General features: G+C 41.4%; 1 protein-coding gene across 1 annotated transcript in view; it reads left to right on the forward strand.

Annotated features, from left to right (window-relative positions):
* Positions 1–21,812, forward strand: part of DNAH8 (dynein axonemal heavy chain 8) — a 1,267,128-nt gene that overhangs the window by 879,182 nt on the left and 366,134 nt on the right. Inside the window, 3 exon segments of the mRNA XM_030199255.1 lie at positions 5,116–5,258; positions 18,995–19,129; positions 19,487–19,609. Coding sequence (XP_030055115.1) covers positions 5,116–5,258; positions 18,995–19,129; positions 19,487–19,609 — 401 coding nt within the window.

A 21,812-nucleotide genomic window follows, 5' to 3' on the forward strand; every position in this document is an offset into this window, starting at 1 on the left:
ATACCCCATCAGTGAGAACAAGCAGCCTGCTTGTCCTCGGAGAAAGCGAATGCTACATACCTGTAGAAGGTATTCTCCGAGGACAGCAGGCTGATTGTTCTCACCAACCCGCCCGCCTCCCCTTTGGAGTTGTGTCTTCCCTTGAAGTGTATTGTCTTGCTACATACTGGACTGGCCGGCTCGAGCCGGTTTCGGGCGGGAAGACGGCCGCGCATGCGCGGTGCGCGCGGGCGCGCGAGGGCTAGCAAAGGACTTTGCTAGTGAAGTTTCCGATTGGAGGGGCTGCCGTGGACGTCACCCATCAGTGAGAACAATCAGCCTGCTGTCCTCGGAGAATACCTTCTACAGGTATGTAGCATTCGCTTTAGATACAGTAGGGTTTTGGTGGGTTTTGGAGGGCTCACACATTCCATCACAAGTTTAACAGTTAGAGTGGGATATGGGCCTGGGTCCCTTTCTCTACAGTGCACTGCACCGACCACTAAGCTACTCCAGGGACCTGCTTGCTGCTGTAATAGGACTGGCCATAACATCTGAAGCCATCATGCAGGTTTCTTTTACATCTTTGAGGGATGAGAGGGGGTCAGTGACTACTGGGGGAATAAGGGGGGGTTATGCCTTAATCCATCCAGTGGTCATCTGGTTATTTAGAGCAACGTTTTGTGAATTGGGCATGATTGAAACAGGTCTAGACCATAATGGCAGAAAAGCATCCAAGTTTTGGGAACACCCAATCCCACCCTCAACAAGCCTACTTGTGATTTGCATGCAGTGCAAAGAAAACCATTTCAAATCTGAGTTTCAAAAATTGTGATTTGGACGTTTTATGCTGATTTTGAGATGTTATCATTTTATTTTTGTTATGTTTTGTTTTATTTATATATATTACCTTTAAAAATGGACTAACCACACCAGTATTCTGAACTGTCTGCAATTGTTGAATAAGAAATTTGTAAGAACCTGAATACACAATGTTACAATAATCATATTTGTGAAAGTAAAAGCACTTGAACTTTCAAAATATATATTCATTTCAAAAAATTTCCTGATAACTCTTAGCTTCCTTAATAAACAAAATTAACTCTTAATTAATTTATTTACCTGCCGCTTTATTGTGAGCTGGCTGTCCAGTTGAATCCCTAAAACTGAGATATCAAGAGTAAAGACTTTGCACCCCAGGGTAAAAACTAAACCTTCCAAATAATATCTAGAGGATCAATCTATAGAAATTGCCCCTGTTTATTTTAGTTTATGGGAACAAACCCAATTTTTCTATTAGATCTAGGCAAGATTTTATGCCTTCCAGGTCCTCGTTGTCATTGGATGATAATGGGAACAAAACATTGATATCGTCAGAATAGATCTAACATTTGATATCAACTTTCTCCAGTTCACCTCCCAAAGATTGCATCAAGATGTTAAGTAATATTGGGGAGAGAAGGGAGCCTTGTGGGACACCACAATCGGTTTTCCATGCAGCAGATAGTAATCTATGTTTTTCACTCTGTAAGACCATTGTGACAGAAAGCCAGCAAACCAATTAAGACCACAGCGAGAAATACCAAATTCTTTGTTTAGCCTTTGTAGTGAGGTCCCATGTCAACAAGATCAATTGGAATCGATAGATAAAATTTGTATTTGTATTAACATTTATAATCCTCCCTTATCCAGTACAAATACGGATGTTCTGCCCTGTGAGCGGCAGCGACCATAAAAGCAAACAGGATACTAGGAATTGTTAGGAAAGTTAAGACCAAAATTATTATAATGCCTCTGTAGCACTCCATAGTGCAACCTCACCTTGAGTACTGCTTTCAAATCTGGTCACCATATCTGAAAAATGATATAGCGGAATTAGAAAAGGTTCAATGAAGAACGACCAGAATGATAAAGGGGATGAAACCTTCCCATATGAGGAAAGGCTAAAGAGGTTAGGGTTCTTCTGCTTGGAAAGAGATAGCTGAGGGGAGGATATAATTGAGATCTATAAAATCCTGAGTGGTGTAGAACAGGTAGAAGTGAATTGATTTTTCACTCTTTCAAAAAGTAGAAAGGTCAGGGGACACTCAGTGAAATTACATGGAAATACTTTTAAAACAAATAGGAGGAAATATTTTTTCACTCAAATAGTTAAGCTCTAGAATTCGCTGCCAGAGGATGTGGTAACAGTGGTTAACATATTTGGGTTTAAAAAAGGTTTGGACAATTTTCTGGAGGAAAAGTCCATAGTCTGTTATTGAGATGGACATGGGAGAAGCTACTGCTTGCCCCAGGATTGGTAGCATGGAATTTTGCTACTAAATGGCATTCTGCCAAGTACTCATGACCTGGATTGGCCACTGTTGGAAGCAGGATGCTGGGCTAGATGGTCCATTGGTCTGACCCAATATGGATAAAAGTAATGATTTACCCTGAACTATCAAGGATCCCACTACAGTCACTATACTGAATCCTGATTGGAACCCATATTGGATAGGGTGCAATAGATGAAGCCTTCCAAGTAATTTTCTAGCTGTAAGGTGATCTAGCCCTTCATAATCTTGGTCATAAGTACATAAGTAATGCCATACTGGGAAAAGACCAAGGGTCCATCGAGCCCAGCATCCTGTCCACGACAGCGGCCAATCCAGGCCAAGGGCACCTGGCGAGCTTCCCAAACGTGCAGTCAGTAATTGTATAGAGGCTACTGGTCTGTAGTTAGCTACGTCACAAACACCTGCCATATTATTCTTTAAATAGGGGTTAATACTATATTACCTTCCAGTGAATAGAAATTTCCTTGTTGGAGTTCGCTGTTTAATCAGTTAGTTACTGCCTCCAGAAAAAATATTGAATACTTTTGCAATAAATAAATGTGACATGAGTCTAATAAACCATGTGATTTTGCATACTTCCTAAATAGTATTAAAAGCACCTCTAATGTAGCTACTGAAAACCTGGTCCAAATTCTATCTACAGGACTATCCAAAATTTGAGTTATTAATTAATGAGGATGGTGGTGGACTATTAACAATCTCCATTCTAAGTTTTGCCAACTTTTGATCTAAAATAGTGAGCTTGGTCATCCGCATTTAGAGTGTCTAAACTAACCCCTGCAGTTAGAGCTTCAACTTTGGTTAGTTAATTTACCAATGAAAATAGTTTCTTATTATCTATTAAGACTTCCCACTTCAGGCACAGGCAGCTCCTTGTGACTCTGGGCAAGTCACTTAACCCTCCATTGCTCCATGTAAGCCGCATTGAGCCTGCCATGAGTGGGAAAGCGCAGGGTACAAATGTAACAAAAAATAAAATAAAAAAATAATTCAAAAAAATCTCTATTTTTAGAATGTGTGAATTGCAATTTATATTTGTGAATCATCTTCCTCCAGTTTAATCTATATTGCTCGGTCTTAGATTTCCTTCATAGTCTTTCTACATTCCCATTTTAATAAAGATAATTCCCCATTAAACCATTTGATGGAATCTTGTTTAACCCTCAACTTCTTAGTAGGGGGTGCAGTATTGTCCAGAATAGATTTACTCACGGGTCCCTTTTAATAAGCTGCGGGAAAAGGGAGCCTGCGCTGGTGTCGGCCCATTTTTGATGTGTGCTGAGGCCCCCTTTTACCGCAGCAGGTAAAAGGTAGGTCTTGCTTTTCTGCAGGAAATGGCTATGCAGCAAGTGACGCACTTGCAGTGCGTCCATATCAGGGGGAGCCCTTACCGCCACCCATTGAGGTGGCGGTAAGGGCTCCCACGCTAAACCAGCAGTAACGCGGCACACTGAATATTTATGAAATTGATTTGCATGCACCGTTTCCACTATGTGCAAATTTCTCTAATGCATATTCAGTGTCGATATCCAGAAAACCTGATTGGCTGAGGTTCCCCCAGTACAGGTTTGGGAACTGGTAGCATCATTTTCAAAAGCATGTCTGTGGTTAAAACTCTGCTGTACCCATGGAAAAAGACTTTTATGAAATTGCATAACATTACTCAGACTTTACTCAGCAAGCTTTCTTATTTAGGGCCCTGTTTACTAAGCAGCGTTATAGGCACGTTAACCATGTACATGCATTAACCATGTACGTGCCTACAATATCCCTATAGGCGCCTACATGGTTAGCATGTGCGCTAAGTGTAGGCGTGCTAAAAACACTAATGCACCTTTGTAAACAGGGCCCTTAGTTAGTGCACCTTTGTAAAAGGACCTCTAGTGGATTTAGTGGATGCTAAATGCTAAGAAGCCAATTTTATACCTATGGGCTTCTTAGCATTTAGCGCACACTAATTGTTAACCCGTGTTAAATCTATTAGCGCACCTTAGTAAAGGACTCCTTAATTAATAAGTTTGCCTTTTTAGTATCCCAGCATTTGAACAATCAAGTTGATGATGTAATGATTTTTATAATATTAATATGTAACTGTGATGGAAAACATATAAAATGACCAATCAAAATTGCCCAAAACACAAAGTGGGGGTGGGGGAATGTATAAACTGACAATGTTGTACCAGACATCATTGCATTTACTGGGGATTCAATAATTAGGGTCAACTGGTGCTGCCTTAAACATCAGAAAGTTGTACTGGAAAACCTGCTCTAAAGCAAAGGAATAAGGAACTAAGAACTAGGATAAGTCTGACAAAACAACCTCATTTCCCACTTGTCTTACATTTTCAAAGAGAGCTTTCCAAGTGGCCATTGGCAGGTGGTGTTCCACAAGGATGGGGGGAGGGGTTTGCATTTACACACATACTTTTGAAAATATGTGCAGATGCACTTACATTAATTAGCAATTTGTGAAGGCTGACGAGCAGGCGCAATGTATTGTAAGCATGTAAATTCCACATTCGTAGGCTTCTTTTGAAAGCCCACAAAGTGAAATTATGCACATACTATTTATCTGTGTATTAAGTTCTAAAAGACTCAGAGAATCAGGCTTAAAGTCAGTCCAGGTGTTTTAGGCTAAGAAGAATCCTTATTCAGCAGAGTGCATTTATATTTTATGTATGAAAAAGTAATATGCAACAGGAAAACAACTCCTTAGCTGTGAGAATGGCTAACAAATTGTCAACTTCATTTTTCAAAACCTAACATTATGTTCTTATAATTGCTTTTGTAATTTTCATAGGAAACTGGGAGCACTGGAGTACAAAAGTTCAAGAATATGTTTATCCAAAGGATTCTATCCCAGAGTACTCATCTATTTTAGTTCCAAATGTTGATAATGTTAGATCTCAGTTTTTGATGGATACTATTGCAAAACAAAATAAAGTAAGTACTGAAGTAAATAGCATTGAAAGCTAAGAATAAAGCTCTATGCTCATGTGAAAAGAAAATAACTTGTTCTTTAAAAAAGAGTTCATATGGTTCTCAGCAATATCAATTAGAAATGTTTGGCCAGATATTGAAAAGAACTTATCCATGTAGCAGGAGTCACAATCCCCCTTGTTCAGGGGTTCTCAACCCGGTCCTCAGGACACACCTTGCCAGTCCATAATTTCTTAAGGTCAATTAGCTTCTAATTATTAAATCATGTGCAATACTAGCCCTATTCTAGAACTAGGGCGGGGCTCTCAACTCAGTCCTCGGGACACACCTAGCCAGTCAGGTCTTCACGATACCCACAATAAATATTCAAGAGATAAATGTGCATATAATGAAGCTAAGGCATGAAAATATCTGTCATAAATATTCATTGTGGGTATCCTGAAAACCTGAATGGCTAGGTGTGTCCCAAGGACTGAGTTGAGAGCCCCACCCTAGTTCTAGAATAGGGCTAGTATTGCACATGATTTAATAATTAGAAGCTAATTGACCATAACAACAAATTATGGTCTGTAATGGGTGTTAACTGGCACTAATTGGCAGTTACACATGTAACCGCCCTGAGGGGCCCTTTTACAAAAGCATTGCTGTGTGGGAACCCGGAACTACCGCCGCCCAACGCAACCGCTGGTGGTAGTTCTGACTTGAGCGTGCACCATTTCTGGCACGCTGGAAAATATTTTTAGAATTTGAACTATGGCGCTAACCCAGCAATGTGGCACTGCCCGGTTACCACAGGAGCCCTTACTGCCACCTTAGTGGGTGGCAGTAAGTTCTCCCTGCCACATGGCCACATGGTAAGAGTAATCTTACTGCGTGGCCATTTTTTGGAAGGGGGCTTTTTACCTGCTACAGTAAGAAGGGCCCTGATGCTCAGGAAAAATGGCCACTACTGCAGGGCCCTTTTTACTGCAGTTTGGTAAAAGGACCCCTTAGTATTTTATAGGTTGTACACTCAAATTCCAGACAGCGCAACTCCAAGGGGCTGTGGATTTAGATTGTAAATCACCTAGATGGAATTTTAATAAGCTTCAAACTTGCACGGGTGCGTCAGAGACATGTCATGAAGTTATGTGTGCGGGTTATAGACTACTAGCATTTACATGCTTAAATACCTACAGTTTAGCGCAAGGATTTAGGCAACTTAATGCACACTTATGCTACTAGACTATAATGGCAGTTGCAAGAACAACTGCCATTGTAGAATTTGCTCTTAGCGTGCATCAACCTTTTGAGACTTACCCCTTATATGGTTAAGTCCTTTATCCATGAATTTTTAGCAGCACTAGGGGGTAATTTTATAAAGTTATTTTCACGTGTATGTGGCCACATACCTGCATAAATGGAGTGGACGAGTAGCCTGATGGTTAGTGCAGTAGGCTAAGAGCCTGGGGAACAGTTTTAATTCCTTGTGATTCTAGGCAAATCACTTAAGGGTCTTTTACAAAGGCATGCTAGTGTTTTTATTGTAAATCTGTTTATTGATGACTTTTTCCAACATTACATTCATAAATTTATAACAAATAACATTGCTTATACAACCATATTCTGTCCTGTATAACATCTGTGTCCAGTCATTTCCTTCAGAGAATCTCCATTATATTCCCTCCCCCATCTGGCCCCTGTTACTTTACAGATAGTACAACAATGCATAATTGTGGACAGCCCACTTGCTAGTATTCATTAGTTGGGACATCCAGCATATAGTTCTGTTAGCAGGCAGAATCTGATCTATGCATGTATGCTATTGCCCCATCATAGTCATTCCAAGGTGTTCTTCGTCCTTCTCCTCTCCTTTTAAATGTAGTGTTCAGTATCTCTGTTATACTCCTACCCCTCAGATCCCCTATATCCCACCCCTTCTTCCCCTCCCCCCCCCCTTTTTTTTATTTTTATTTTTTTATTTGTAGCAGGAAATCTCAGAACCTCTTATAATGTATGTCACCGTGTGTTATTATGGAATGTGTCCTGTAGGAATGTGAGGGTCCCCCAAACGATTAAGTATATAGCTACGGGCTCTAGGTGCCAGATTATGAATATAGCTTTTCCAGGTAAAATATAATTCTTTTTGTCTTTTGACTCTCAGGTAGACACCCCTCAGCTCCATGATCAACAAGGCATGGAATCTATTACGCCATTGCCAATATGTGGGAGGATCCGGTTTAACCCAATTGATCATTATGCATTTTTTTCCTATTAAGCATGCTTTATATATCAACAAGTTATGGTGAACAGCACCAGCCCCCTGTATAACATCCATTCCCAGGATAGCCTGCTCTGGTTTTATCAAAATATTCTTATGCAACAAAAATCTTAAAAACCCAAATATCTTGGTCCAAAACTGTTGGACCTGTTGGCATTCCCATATAGCATGATAAAAGGTACCAAGGGTTTCTTTACACTTCTCACATGTAGGGGAATCTATTCTTCCCATGTTATAAAGTCTCGATCTAGATGTGTAGGCCCGTAAAAGTATCCGACCCTGACATTCTCTAAGCTCTGCGCTGTGTATATTCTTAGGAATCTGTCTCATACTGTTCATTAGCATTGGCATTGTTATCCTTTGCTTTGTATCCGTTGACCATTTCGCCATAATATGGTCCATATGTTTATGTTGTTCTTGTTGTTTGAGCCTTTTATTAAGGAGTGATATTGATATAGCTTCACTGGTAGGTAGTTCGTATAGTTTATCTATTTTATTGGGTACATCCTTAACAAGGGATTGCTTCGGAATTCCTATAATATAGTGTGAAATCTGTTGGTATGCAAATACGTCCATTACTGTGATCGCTCCCAATCCTATTGACTCTAATTTTTTAATTTTGCCAGTTAGGTCTACCATGTCTTGTATATTATGTATTCCTTTTTGTCCCCACGTCCTAAATCGGATGTTGTCCATGCCTGGGATAAAGTCTCCGTTCCCTATTATAGGCATTAACCCATTTTGATGGGCATCAAACTCCCACATGCGGCCAAGTTCTCTCCATGCCAGCCTAAGTGGTTTAACCAACAAACTATTTTGATATGTTTCGGGAGAGAGGATTGTTTGGCTTGTAACACATATTGCAATTGCAGCGGCTCAACCCAGGCTTCCTCCATTGTTCGTGGTGTATGAAACGTTGTTTTCGTTATCCAGTCCCCTATATGTCTCATTAAGCAGGCTCTATTATAGCTAAGTAAATCTAGGACTCCCATACCTCCTCGCTCCCAATTGTCTAACATGGTTTGCCATTTTATTTGGGGCCTTTTCTTATTCCAGAAAAATTTAGAGAGTAGACCCATCAATCTTCTCCAATCTCTTCTCAGCAGATATAATGGTAGTATTTGGAAACAATAAAGCCACTTCGGGAATAAGATCATATTAAATAAGCTAATTCGTCCCATCAAAGATATTGGCAAATTAGACCATCTCTCTAATAGGCGTTTTGTATACTCAAATAGGGCAGTAATATTCTTTTGGTATAGTTTTGAGGGATCCCCCGGCAGTTGTATGCCTAAATAAATAAATGATCCATCTATTTTCTTGAGTGGACAAGCTAAGCGAGACCACTCTTCAGCTGTCACGTTTAATGGTTGGATCTCAGATTTGTCTAAATTAAGTCCAAACCCTGAGAAATCTCCAAATTCCTGAAAGAGCTCCAAAATCACTGGTAAAGATGTACTAGGTTGGCTAAGGATTACCAGTAAATCATCCGCAAAAGCAGATATTTTGAAATGTTCCTGCCCCACATGTATCCCCTGAATCTCTGCTGTCCCTACAATATCTCTAATTAAAGGATCGATCACCAGCACAAACAGGAGAGGGGATAATGGACAACCCTGTCTAGTGCCTCTTGCTATCTCAAATCTTCCGGATGTCACTCCATTCGCCAAAACTTCTGCTAGTGGATCATGGTATAGTGTCTTAATGGCTTCCTGAAAAAACCCCGTTATTCCATAAGTCTCCAGTACCGCAAATAGGAAGTCCCACCTCACCCGATCAAAAGCTTTGTGGGCATCAAAGCTAATCAGCACTGAAGGGACCTTGTCAATTTGTATCTGTTCCAGCGCCAATAAAATCTTTCTCAGATTTTTCGCCACCGATCTGTTTCGTATAAATCCTACCTGAGGATCCAGCACCAATTGGGGTAAAAATCTAGCCAATCTATTTGCCAGCACTTTCGCAAACAATTTGGCTTCATATGAAATTAGGGATATTGGGCGATAAGATTCTGCCAAGGTTGGGTCCCTCCCTGGTTTCAATAATACAATTATCTGTGCTGTCCGCAATGAATATGGGAGTTTCCCGTGTGTTACATAAGCATTAAAGACCCTTGTTAAACACTCTCCAATCTCATCTATTAAAAGTTTATACCACTCTGCTATAAATCCGTCTATTCCCGGTGATTTATACATAGGGCTATCTCTTATGCACCACTGAACCTCCTCCACTGTGATAGCTGCATTCAATATTTCTTGTTGGTCCCTCTCAAGTCGGGGGAGATTCTGCCCCTCCAAATATGACATTGCCTCCAGTCCCTCAGTTCCTGGCGATGAATATAAGCTGGTATAGAAGGCTTCAAATATTTTATTTATATTCTCGTTAGTGTGATGTCTAGTGCCTTGTGTGTCTGTGAGTTGTGTAACCCATCTCCTCCCCCCCGTTCGGGCAATCATCCGCGCTAATAGTTTCCCTTGTTTATTGGCGTATTGGTACATCTGATATTTATAGTATATCAAGGATTTTTGTGTGTGGGAATGAATTAATTGATTAAGTTCTGTTTGTGCTATCACCAACGCTTTCTTGTGGGCATTAGACTGTGTTCTCCCATATATTTGTCTGAGATAGCGCACTCTCATCTCCAGTCGTCTCATCTCGGCCTCCCTCATTTTCTTTTTATGAGCTGTGTATGATATTATATGTCCCCTCAATACAGCCTTGGCGGCCTCCCAGAATAGTACTGGGTTTGATTGAAAGGTCTCTCGGTTGAATTCCCCATATTCCTCCCACTTTTCCTTCATAAAAATATGAAATTGGGAATCATAATATAGCGCCCTAGGGAATCTCCAGTAGGGAGGTCTCCTAGATTCATTATTCCAATTCATTGATATCCAAATCATTGCATGATCTGACACCTGGGTTGGGCCTATCTCCGCCTGTACCATGTAAGTTGCCATATGTTGTGACACCAACAGGTAATCAATACGTGACTGCGTCCCATGGGCTCTAGATAAATGGGTGTAGTCACGTTCTCCTGGGTGTAGTAAACGCCATTAATCCACCAATTCCAGTTCTGAGCACATCCAAGGCACTCCCCTGGAATAATTCAGTGGTCTAATCCGAGAAGGGCCAGTGCTGTCCACCAATGGATCATATACCTGGTTGAAATCTCCACCCACTATTATCGGCATCTGTTCAAACCTCTGTATTTGCCTAATAAGATTCTGGAAAAAATGCTTGTCATATTGATTTGGGGCGTATATATTAATTAATAGCAATGGTCTATTATTTAATGTGATGTGTTGAATAATATACCTCCCCTGAGAGTCAGTGACCCTATCATGTAATACATATTGGAGTCCTTTTCGGAACAAGATTGCCACTCCCGCTTTTTTGTTAGTCGTGGGACTATCCACCAGGTCCCCCACCCACCACCGGCACAGTTTTTTATGTTCACTGGCATTCAAATGCGTTTCTTGAAGTAGGACTATTTGTGCCTTTTGTCTATTCAGTGTTTGTAATATCTTAGATCGTTTAATTGGTGATAATATACCCCCCACATTCCATGATAAAATCTTAACCATTCTTCTGTTAAGTAATTCCAGTACGTTGGGCTTTTAATAAGTATATAACTTTTAGGTTAGAGGGACATCCCAGCTTGTCCCTCCTCTCAAATATCTGTAGTGACCTGTGAAATCCTTGAGGTTTGTCTTTTCCATCCAAGTTTATTCTTTCCTGTTGACCCAATCTCCTTCCCTTTCCTCTACCTCTTTGCCCTCCCTCCCCTCCCCCATCCCCCCTATTCCTCCGAACCCCTCCTCCCCCCTCTTCTAAATCCCCATGTAGTTCTATGTAGAACCTGTCACGTATAGGTACCCCACTTCCTCTCTTTATATTGTCAACAGAAGCAGTTTAAACATTTCAACAACTAGTTATACAGCCTTCATCAGGACATTTTACTGTAAACCACCTTCAAACATTGGAAACATCTTATAACTCAAAGAAGAAAAACTATTTTAAATGTAGTTTAACTCAAAGGTTCTAAAGTAACGTGTGTCTCTTTTAGTTTCCGTCTCTGACGTTGCAACTTTCTCAGTTCTAAGTTAGGCCTCAGGTTGGCCTATAGCAGTACTTACTCCATAGGGCCTCATAGTTTTACTTCCTCCTAGTCCAAACCTCCTGGGCCCCAGTTCATGAGAATGGCTGGTGCAGTTGTATTCGTCCATAGGAAAGTTGCCATCATCTGCTCCATTAAGCATCCAGAATTTCTGTGCCCTATTGCTTCGTCTCTGGCACACTCTCTGTTAATCTCTCAAACATCTTTTTCATTTTCCCTGGGTAATGTCCAATTGCCAATCAATGACTGCTTTTTATATAAGTCATTTTATCAGTCTGGTTGGTAGCGTTTTCAGGAAATCTCTGGCTTTCTCTACGGAGTCATAGTTTTTTTCCACCCCATCCAGATAGAGTCTCAACTTAGCAGGATAAAGTAAAAAGAATTTTATTTTGCGCTCGTACAGTTCAGCGCATATCGGAGCAAAAGCTCGCCTCGCCGTCGCCACGCTGATCGAATAATCTTGAAAGCATAAAATTTTTTTACTCTCGTATTGCAGTGTCTGGCCCGCTCGGATGGCTCTTAAAATCGCCTGTTTCTGTCCATATTGCAAGAGTTTTAATATAACCACCCTAGGTTTATCCGTTGTTGTACGGCGTGGCCCTATCCGGTGGGCCCTCTCAATTCGCAACGGATCCTGTAAGTTATTTAATTGTAGGGTCTCCGTGAGCCAGCGCTCTAAAAAACTCACCAGTTCTGCATCTTTCAAGCTCTCGGGTAATCCAATGAGGCGTAGATTATTTCTTCTTGCCCGATTTTCAAGATCATCTATTTTTTGTTCCATATCCTTCATTTTCTTTTGAAGCGTTTCTCTGGGTTCCTCGTTTTCTTGCATGCGATCTTCAACATCGCTGATTCGTTGTTGTATATGGTCCAGATCCAAGTGGAATCCGTCTAATCGCTCGTGAGCCGCTTCTGCCCTATCGTACAGAGCCTGCAGTTTTTTATCTAGCGCCGCTTCCACCGCCGCCGTCACCTCCGCAGTGATCTCGGCGGTCCACGCAGGGCATACTGTGGCGCTCTGTGGCGGCGGGCTGTCCGCCATTTTAGGTTCTGAGACCTTGCTCTTTTCTTTTTCTTTTTTCTGGATTCTAGAGGTCATTCCGCCACGAGGATGTAAGTTCCAATTCTTATTTTATTCGCCGTTCGTTCTAGCGTGTCCCAGGAACTTAGTAGTGGCAAATTGCTGTATCAAATATCGCTTTTGCAGGTTAGTAATCCAGGAAGTGTGGGAGCTCCGCGTTTCAGCGACCGCTCTCCTCCATGGTACCACGTGACCTCGGCATGCTAGTGTTTTTAGTTCATGCTAAGTTTTAGCATGCGCTAAACGCTAGAGACACCCATATATTCCTATGGGTGTCTCTAGCGTTTAACGCATGCTAAGTTTTAGCACACTCTGAAAACGCGCGCCTTAGTAAAAGGACCCCTTAACCCTCGAACACCCCAGGAGCCAAAACAGATTGTGAGGCCACCAGGGACAGAAAAAGTTTCTGCATGTAATGTACCACAGAAAGGCAGTGTATCAAATCCATGACCCTTTAATAGCTCAAGTGCATCTGAAAATGATTGGCCTATTATAAAATTCTGACTGATGTAAAAATATACATGTTGACATGAAGTTTGGGTGCAGTGGGAGTTTGCAAGTACTCATACACATACTTATAATATTCTCTAAATTTTTTGTGTAACTTTGTACCCCACCCACATTCTACCCAGACTCTGGCTATGTGTATGCCCACCGTCAAAGTGCATGCTATGTAAGATATGAGTGTATTTAGAAAATAGTGCTTAGGTGGATGTTAAGCATATTCACATATATGCCAGTATTCTAATGCTTTATCCCCCAGATTCTATACAGGTCACTGGAATTATCCACACACAACTTAATGTGGCAGTGGGCATCAGTTGGCCACTTAATTGGCACCTAGTTTTTCCCATGCACAACCCAAAAGGGGACGTGTCCATAGGAGAGGCATAGGTGGGTCATGGGTGTTCCCAAAAGTTAGGCACCAGGTTATAGAATAGTGCCAATCTGCACCTGAGTGCCAGACGTACCTGTTTTTTATTAGGTGTAAGTTCGGCACCCAAAGTTAGGCGCGATCTGCGTGCTATGCCAGTATTCTACACATATCAGGTGCCTAAATGTAGGTGCTTTCTTTATCGAATTGCCTGATATATGGCTAGCGCCTCTGGAAATTCTTTTTGACCACCTCAGCACTATGGCAATTCTATAACGGTGTCACTGTGTAGGCAGCCATCTAACACAACTAGTGATCCTATTCTAGATGTGCACTTGCGCATATAAGTGCTCTTACAGAACACTAGCATAAGTTGTTTAAGTTTAGGCAAACCCACTTATGCCAAATCTATGGCTGGTGTAAATGGGTGTCAGCCCCCGCTTATGCCTTGCACATGCTCCTTCCCAGTGAATGTCTCCCCACTCCCTTGTATTTACATGCCTAGGCATTTGCGCATGTACATTATGGAATACTGCTGAGCACTTTGCCAGCACTCGGTCGCATACATGTACATCCACCCATGTAAGTACTAGTAGCCTATAAATTTAAACTCAGAAACGGCGATTGAATAGAATTATGGAGATCGTGCTGGGGCAGATCGAGGCCATTTCACTATAGTAGCAGCAGTCAGCAGTGACCATGTATATCCAGATAGCAGTGCATGGCTTTTAAAGAAATGCTCACTGCTATGCTTAAATATTGATCCAATTATTACTAGGGATGTACAAGCCAAAATGTGTTGTTTTCTTAGTTTCCCATGTTGTTCACAAATATTTTCATTTTATTTGAGTTTTAACCATTTTTAGGGAGTCAGGGCCACCAAGAGACTGAGCTGTGCCTGGGGCAGGGCCACCGCCCCCCCCCCCCCCCCCCCACGATCGTTGTCGCTGCTGCCCCCACCATGATCTTTCCCACTGCAGCCCCCTCACGATCATCATTGCTGCCACCCTCCCCCGGTTCACTGCCGCAACTGCAATGCAAATACCTTGGCTGGAGGTCTTCCTCCAGCGCTGCTCTTCACTCTGCTGATTGCCTGCTTTTTCTCTCAGGGCATGCTCAGTTTCAAAACCAAGTATGCATGCCTGAGAGGAAAAGCAGCCGCTTAGCAAGCAATGGACAGAGTGAAGAGCAGCGCTGGAGGAAGACCTGCAGTATCTGCTCCTCCAGGTCCTCTCCAACCTCCAAGGGGGACCTGGCGCCAGAGTTTTCTCTCTCCTGCTCCTGTTGGGACGTGATCACCCAGGTCCCGTCAGGAGAGAGAGAGACCCCAGCTCCCAGGGAATTTTGCCCCCCCCCCCCCCTTCAGCAGGCCTGTAGGGGGGGATGAGGCTGTCTATATTGTACTTCCTGGTGAATAGTGCACACTGTTCAGCAATAGGGTGCACTGTTTGAGCAATAATGTACTATTAACAACTCAAGAAAAAATGCCAAATTTCTGCAGGTCAGTAGTGAATTGGTAGCAATAAGTATTTTTTAAAATGCTCACCACTGTGGCTAATTTAGACCTAGATATTCAATGCCAGGCCATGTCCGGGCATGAACATTGAATATCTGGTTGAGTAGTAATACCCCGAAACAATGAGATATGGCTGATATTTCAGTGCCATACCCATATAGTTAACCGAATAAAATTAGGAATGCTATTTAAACAGTATGACTTGCCTGGTTAGCTAGGTTGACACTGGCACTGAATATTGCTGGTCCCTGCATAACCTCTGGGACTGCCCCCCCCCCCCCCCCCCGGACTGCCCCCCCCCCCCCCCCCCCGAAATTCTATCTGTGGGCCACCTTGGCTCTGCCTGGACAAGGCTGCGGTGGCCATACTACATGGGGTTTGTCACAAGGCACAACCCACAGTTGTGTGTGTAATATTTCCTATGCTGGAGGATGCCCTATAAGAGGCAAGAGAGCTAAGTGTAATGGGATGGGAGTATAGAGGTTCTCACTTGTGCCTCAATGTATCCAGAGTACCAACCTCATCAAAGGCCTCCTCAGGGATGTTTGCAGGACCTACCTCTCAATCTCGGTAAGGGTTGGCTTTTGCCACCTGCCTTCCTCTTTGCACTGTGTCTCAGCTGTTGCCATTTTCTGTTCAGGTCATCAGCATCCCTATTGTCTTCCAATAGGGATGCTGATGACCTGAACAGAAAATGGAAAGAGTGAGTGGCAGAGTGTAGGAACAAATTCATTGCCTGGGGTACTCAAATAAGGTCCAATGATGTTTCATGAACTCTCTAACAAGGAGGCTCACCTCCACAGAGGTGAAATTTACCTTTCTGTTGAGAAGGTGCTGATTGGAGGACATGTTCTTGCTATTGCTGTACCACAGTTACCCTTTCAAAATTGGCTGCATACACATCTATATATCCTTTGCCCATTGGGATCTTGCCAGGTATTTGTGACCTGGATTGGCCACTGTTGGAAACAGGATGCTGGGCTTGATGGACCTTTGGTCTGTCTCAATATGGCAATACTTATGTACTTATGGAAGGGCATGATGTGCACTTAACATTATGCATATTGTTGTCTCTAAAATGACCAGCAGCTGTGCACATTGATAGCTAACGTGTTTATCTTGGCAATTTTGGGAAGGCTTCATACACATTTATGGTGAATACATGGTCCACTTAATTTTAGACAGCTTGTCTGTATTTATCTTTTTAACTATCTTTTTACAAACTGGGTTCTGTGCAGCTGTCATCTCACCTCATTATCGGACATCCATCTGGGATCATTCAGCAAATCTATGCAGGTTTATTCTCATACCTGTTTCTCTAATGAATGGCTAGTTAGAAATTTTCAACCCAGTCCTTGGGGCACACCTAGCCAGTTGGGGTTTTCAGGATATCCCCGAGGACTGGGTTGAAAACCTGTGTGGTGATTTTGCCAAACAATGCTGACCAAGAGCTTGGGGAGGCCAATCTGACTATAAACAGGCACAGAAGTATTTGTCATTTGAAGTCTCTCAGATGAAGGGAAAAGTGTTTTTGTTTCTTATCCATAGGGAGACCAGGAGCCCATGGACTAGATCCTCATAGCCAAGTAGGGAAGGGACGTAGGTCAGCCAAATGAGAGAGGTCTTTATTGTCAAAATACAGATACAATGGACTTGACACGTTCCCGTGTTTTGGCAACAATGTGCCTGCCTCAGGACTCTAGGTATCTGTATGACTTCTCAGAGATTGTTACTCAAATAAATAGCACAAAACCATTGCTACAATGCGTGTGTTAATAAGAACATCAAAGTACGCATTGTAGCAATGATTTTGTGCTATTTCTTTGGGTAACGATCTCTAAGAAGTCATACAGATACCAAGACTCCTAAGGCAGGCACATTGTTGACGAAACACGGGAGTGTCAGTCCACTGTATCTGTATTTTGACAATAAAGGCCTTGTATTGATCCACCTCTGGAGTCTCGCTCATTTGGCTGACCTATGTTCTTTCCCTGCTTTGTTGGATGGACTTTACTCCATAGGGTATCCTTCCTTGTTATTCAAGTGCTAGATCCTCACAGCACTATATTTGGCAAGGAGGCATGGTGTGAGCAGGGTTTTGGTGGGACAAAGGTGGATCCAAAAGCTATATATGTATTTTCCATGTCAGAAGATCAGCAATGGGATTTACAAGTACTCCCAGGTATGTATAGGTTTTGTACTAATTAGAAGCATGTAATTGTGCAGGTTTCTGAAATGCAGAATACATGTCTAAGTGTCCACGCTCAAACATTTATATTCAGAAATAAATGTGTAAGTTGCTGCCTTGCCTTTGTTGATGTTTTAGTTGTTGACCTATGTTGCACATAGCCAGTATATCATTGCACATTCCATATGTATTTTAGAAAAGGTTCTACATCAGTATACCAGACTTACACATATTCCCATCAGGATGTCTCAGTTCCAGTTTCTACATTTTATGCATCTAAGTGCTTTTCCTGCCTATGTGGCCCGCTCTAAAGTTTTCTGCACTCCACGACGGACTTCGGCTCAGAGTACCCTAAGTGACACATATTGATTTGACATTGAGCGCCATCATCTCAGGAGAACTCTCCTAACATACCTGAGACTTTACGACCCCTGAGGCAGGTAGCTTTCCTGCCGAAATATGGTCCTGTGACAGGTCTTTTTGAGATCATATGAGGTGCTTCTTTAATAAACTGCTGTAAATCAAATCTCCAAAATCCTGGATTATCTCTGCAGGTTCATTGTCTATCCCTACTTTCTTCTGTTTTTTGTTTTTTTTTTTCTGCTATAAAGTTACCCATTGTGGGCCAGATTCAATATAAGGTGCCTAAATAATCCACATGATAAACATTTCCTCCTAATCATATTCTATAAGCATCCCCTTAGGTGCGGTATATAGAATATGCTTAGTAGATATCCCAGTGCCTAAAACTATGCACCTCCATTTACACCAATGAAAACGTAGCATAAATCCTTGCACATAGGTTTACGTGCACTGGGCCATATTCTATGAGCGTAAATTTTGGAACACCCACCAAACACCCATTTCCCCACCTATACACGCCCCTTTTGAACTGCACACATTAGAATTTAGGCACAGTTCATTACAGAGTAAGCTTAGTGAGTTGTGCGCATAAATTGTAACTATTGCCAATTAGTGCTCATTATTGCGTAAGTGGTGTTATCAATGCTGACTAGCTTGTTAAGCCAATTAAGTTACTCTCGTTGTTATAGAATTTGCCTGGATTTCGGCACGGATCTCTAGGTGTGCTATATAGAATCTGGCAGTAAGGGCCTGATTTTATAATAGCACATCAGTGTGAGAAGTCTAAAAAGTTGTCTATTTCAGCCTATTTTATAAAGGCAACATAGGTACATATGTACCTTTATAAAGTAGATTCCTAGATACAGCCCCAATAGCAATCAAATGCATACATATTTTATAAAATACACAGGTACATCACAACTGCACCTCAGCTCCACTCAAACTATACCCCTGGGAATGCCTATATACAGATCATGTAAAAGTAGGTGTACACTTTCCATGGGCATAACTTTTCTGCATGTATAGATTAATATAATTTTATTAAATCCTTTTTCTGCATTTAAAACATACTTGTGTAAAAACCTTTATAAAATTACCCCTAATAGTTCAATGTGCATGTCAATGTCACCAGTCTTAAAAAATATTAACACAGTAAGGGACTCATTGGCTAACACTATACATGACATTTTAATGCAACGGGCCTTACAGCAAATAATGTGCATTAATGGTGTTAGCATGCGCTACTAGTAAAGGACCGTGCAATGAAAGCAACTAGACATTGGAGTTAACTGGATTAAGAGTTTTCTTGTGATAATTTAATAAATATTAATATCTTATTTCAGGCAGTGTTGCTTATAGGAGAACAGGGTACAGCAAAAACTGTGATGATAAAAGGATACATGAAAAAATATGATCCTGAAGCACATTTATCAAAATCTTTAAACTTTTCTTCTGCTACAGAACCGGTAATGTTTCAGGTAAATGTACTCCTAGATTTTTTTTCTTTATATTAATGTTACATCTATCTGTTTTATACACCTCCTTAAATATATAATATTTTTTGCAAGGTTGCAATATGTGGTATGCAGGCAAGTGCAAAAAAAAAACCTGTGTCCAAGCATAAATCAAATTCTTTTGACATGGACCACAAATCTTATCAGCCTGAGAAACAAAATGCTCTGTTATCTGTAACCAAATATTTGTCTAGTTATTTCTTTCTTTGACAGTTGTATACAGATTTGATTCTTTCCTTACCTTTGTTTTGTTCCAAATTTTTCACAACTGTTTAATAGTGTGCTACCAAGACTAATCAAGATTATGTCATTCTGTTCTAGAGGACAATAGAGAGCTATGTGGACAAGAGAGTTGGAAGCATATATGGACCACCAGGTGGTAGAAAAATGACAGTATTCGTTGATGACATTAATATGCCAGTAATTAATGACTGGGGAGATCAGGTATGCATGCTGATTTTAAATTTTTTGACCTGATAATGTAGAAATACTAGGCGACACCTGCAAAACATTTTCTGTAGGGCAATCCATGTTCCGCCTCATCCTACATGCCACAGGAGCCACCTGAATGGTGTGTGTGTTGATTACTGATTGACTCCATCCTCCAACCTAAGCATACCTAATCATATTGGGGTCAATTTGTATTAGAACTCTGCACTTTCCTTTTAGTGGTGGAGTAGCCTAGTGGTTAGTGCAACGGACTCTGATCCTAGGGAACTGGGTTCAATTCCCACTGCAGCTCCTTGTGAATCTTGGCAAATCACTTAACCCTCCATTGCCCCAGGTACAAATAAGTACCTGTATATACTATGTAAACTGCTTTGAATCTAGTTACAAAAACCACAGGCAGTACATCAAGCTCCTTTCCCCTAGTGCTTGGATGGAGTTAGGGCAAAGCATGGGCAGTAAAACCTAGCTATTATGTAGATCAGCAATATTCAACTGTTATAGTTAAATAGTTTAGGCCTGTTTTCAAGGCCTAAAGTAAGCTACATAGCAATAAATATAATAACTGAATATTGCTGCTATACATATAGCTATATCAGTTGTATATATATACTTAGCATCTGTTCTGAATATAGATATTTTTATTTGTCTGTTTATTAACATTTGCTTGACTGCTCTTCAAGCACAAAACCTCAAGGAAGTTTACAGAGAAATAATAATAATAATGTTTAAAAACACCAAGACCAGTGCCACAAATACTTCAGCAAGTCTGCAGAGCCTCCAGAGATCCCACCAATTCCTGAATCCTAGTTACCTGCTCCAAAGGACAATTAAAAATAAAAGGATGTCTCCAGAGCTTTATTAAATTTGCCAAGGTTTACTCTTTATATTCTTTAGTGATGGTACTTAGAAAGATAAAAGTAAAATGATCTGTGATGATATGCCACTATTTGTACATTACCTAAGATAAATATTTAAGGCATCCTATGATGACCTTTTGCTCATATTTTGCAATTTTGGTGCAAACTATGGCTGGCACCATCCCAGTGAGTACAAATTATTACATTTGTAAATATCTACATTCCCTTGCCTCAGGCTTCTTCTAGGACCAGAGGGCCCTACTGGCCTCCCATCCTAGTCATGGCTCTCAATGTGAACCTTGGCCTTTTCTCACACACAAAAACTGCTTGAATATCTTCTACATTACTCAGAGATATGCCCCTATTATCTTTATGCACTGCCCCCACAAATCATCCAGAAATCTTGGCTAAAATGCAGCTACATATTGTCATGGAATGCCTAGCACCCACCTGGGGCTAACCCTGCAGCCACCTAGAGGGTCTGTCCCAACACTGCTCAGGCCCACTACCACCTGTTCACGTGCTGTACTTTGGCATACCCTTCCTTCCACTTGCTGGGTTACGCTTGCCTCTGGATAAGTCTCCTACCCGCAACTTTTAATTCCCCATTGGTTTCTAAGGACACTGGGACCACACTTCCAGGGGTCCCACAGTTCCTAGAAAGCACCCACAGACCAACACAAACTACCAGGATTCTTAGTCAGTCCAGGACAAACAGAGCTAATAAATTAATTGATTTATTGTCATAACAAGTTAGAACAGTGAATGGATGGCTAAGGTGTAATTAGCAGACAATAAAAGGGTAGGTTAAACAGGAATCAATATTAAACTAACTAAACACTTATTCACTACCTGAGTAGTACCTGGGGAGTTCAGGAAAATGAACTGCTCACAGTCTTTGAATAAGGTCTCAGTATAGAGGTTTGTACATTCCACACTCCTACTCTGAGACTAAAGATTTCCAGCAATCAGAGCCCAGAGCATAAACACTGAGGTGCTTCTGAACAACAGCAGAACAGATTACTTCTCCTCAGTTTAGGCGGGAAGAAGAAACTGTCACTTCTGTAACAACTTTACAAACAAAAGAGAGACACCATCTGCTGGCCAAACAAGGGAAATGAACATCATAAAAAAATAGCTATACAATTTACAAGCAGGAAAATTCCCTGTGTCACCACATAAATAAACAGTCTGTCCTGCATCAACATAAACCTCATACACACTTATGGAAACACTGACATTTTTAAATATAATAGCATTATCCCATAAATTAAACTTTGCCATTATAGCAGTGGCATAGCAAGGGCGGCTGCCACCCGGGGCGGTTCGCCGCTGTGCAC

This window comes from Microcaecilia unicolor, chromosome 3 (genome assembly GCF_901765095.1).
Source record: "Microcaecilia unicolor chromosome 3, aMicUni1.1, whole genome shotgun sequence".
NCBI classification, from domain to species: domain Eukaryota; kingdom Metazoa; phylum Chordata; class Amphibia; order Gymnophiona; family Siphonopidae; genus Microcaecilia; species Microcaecilia unicolor.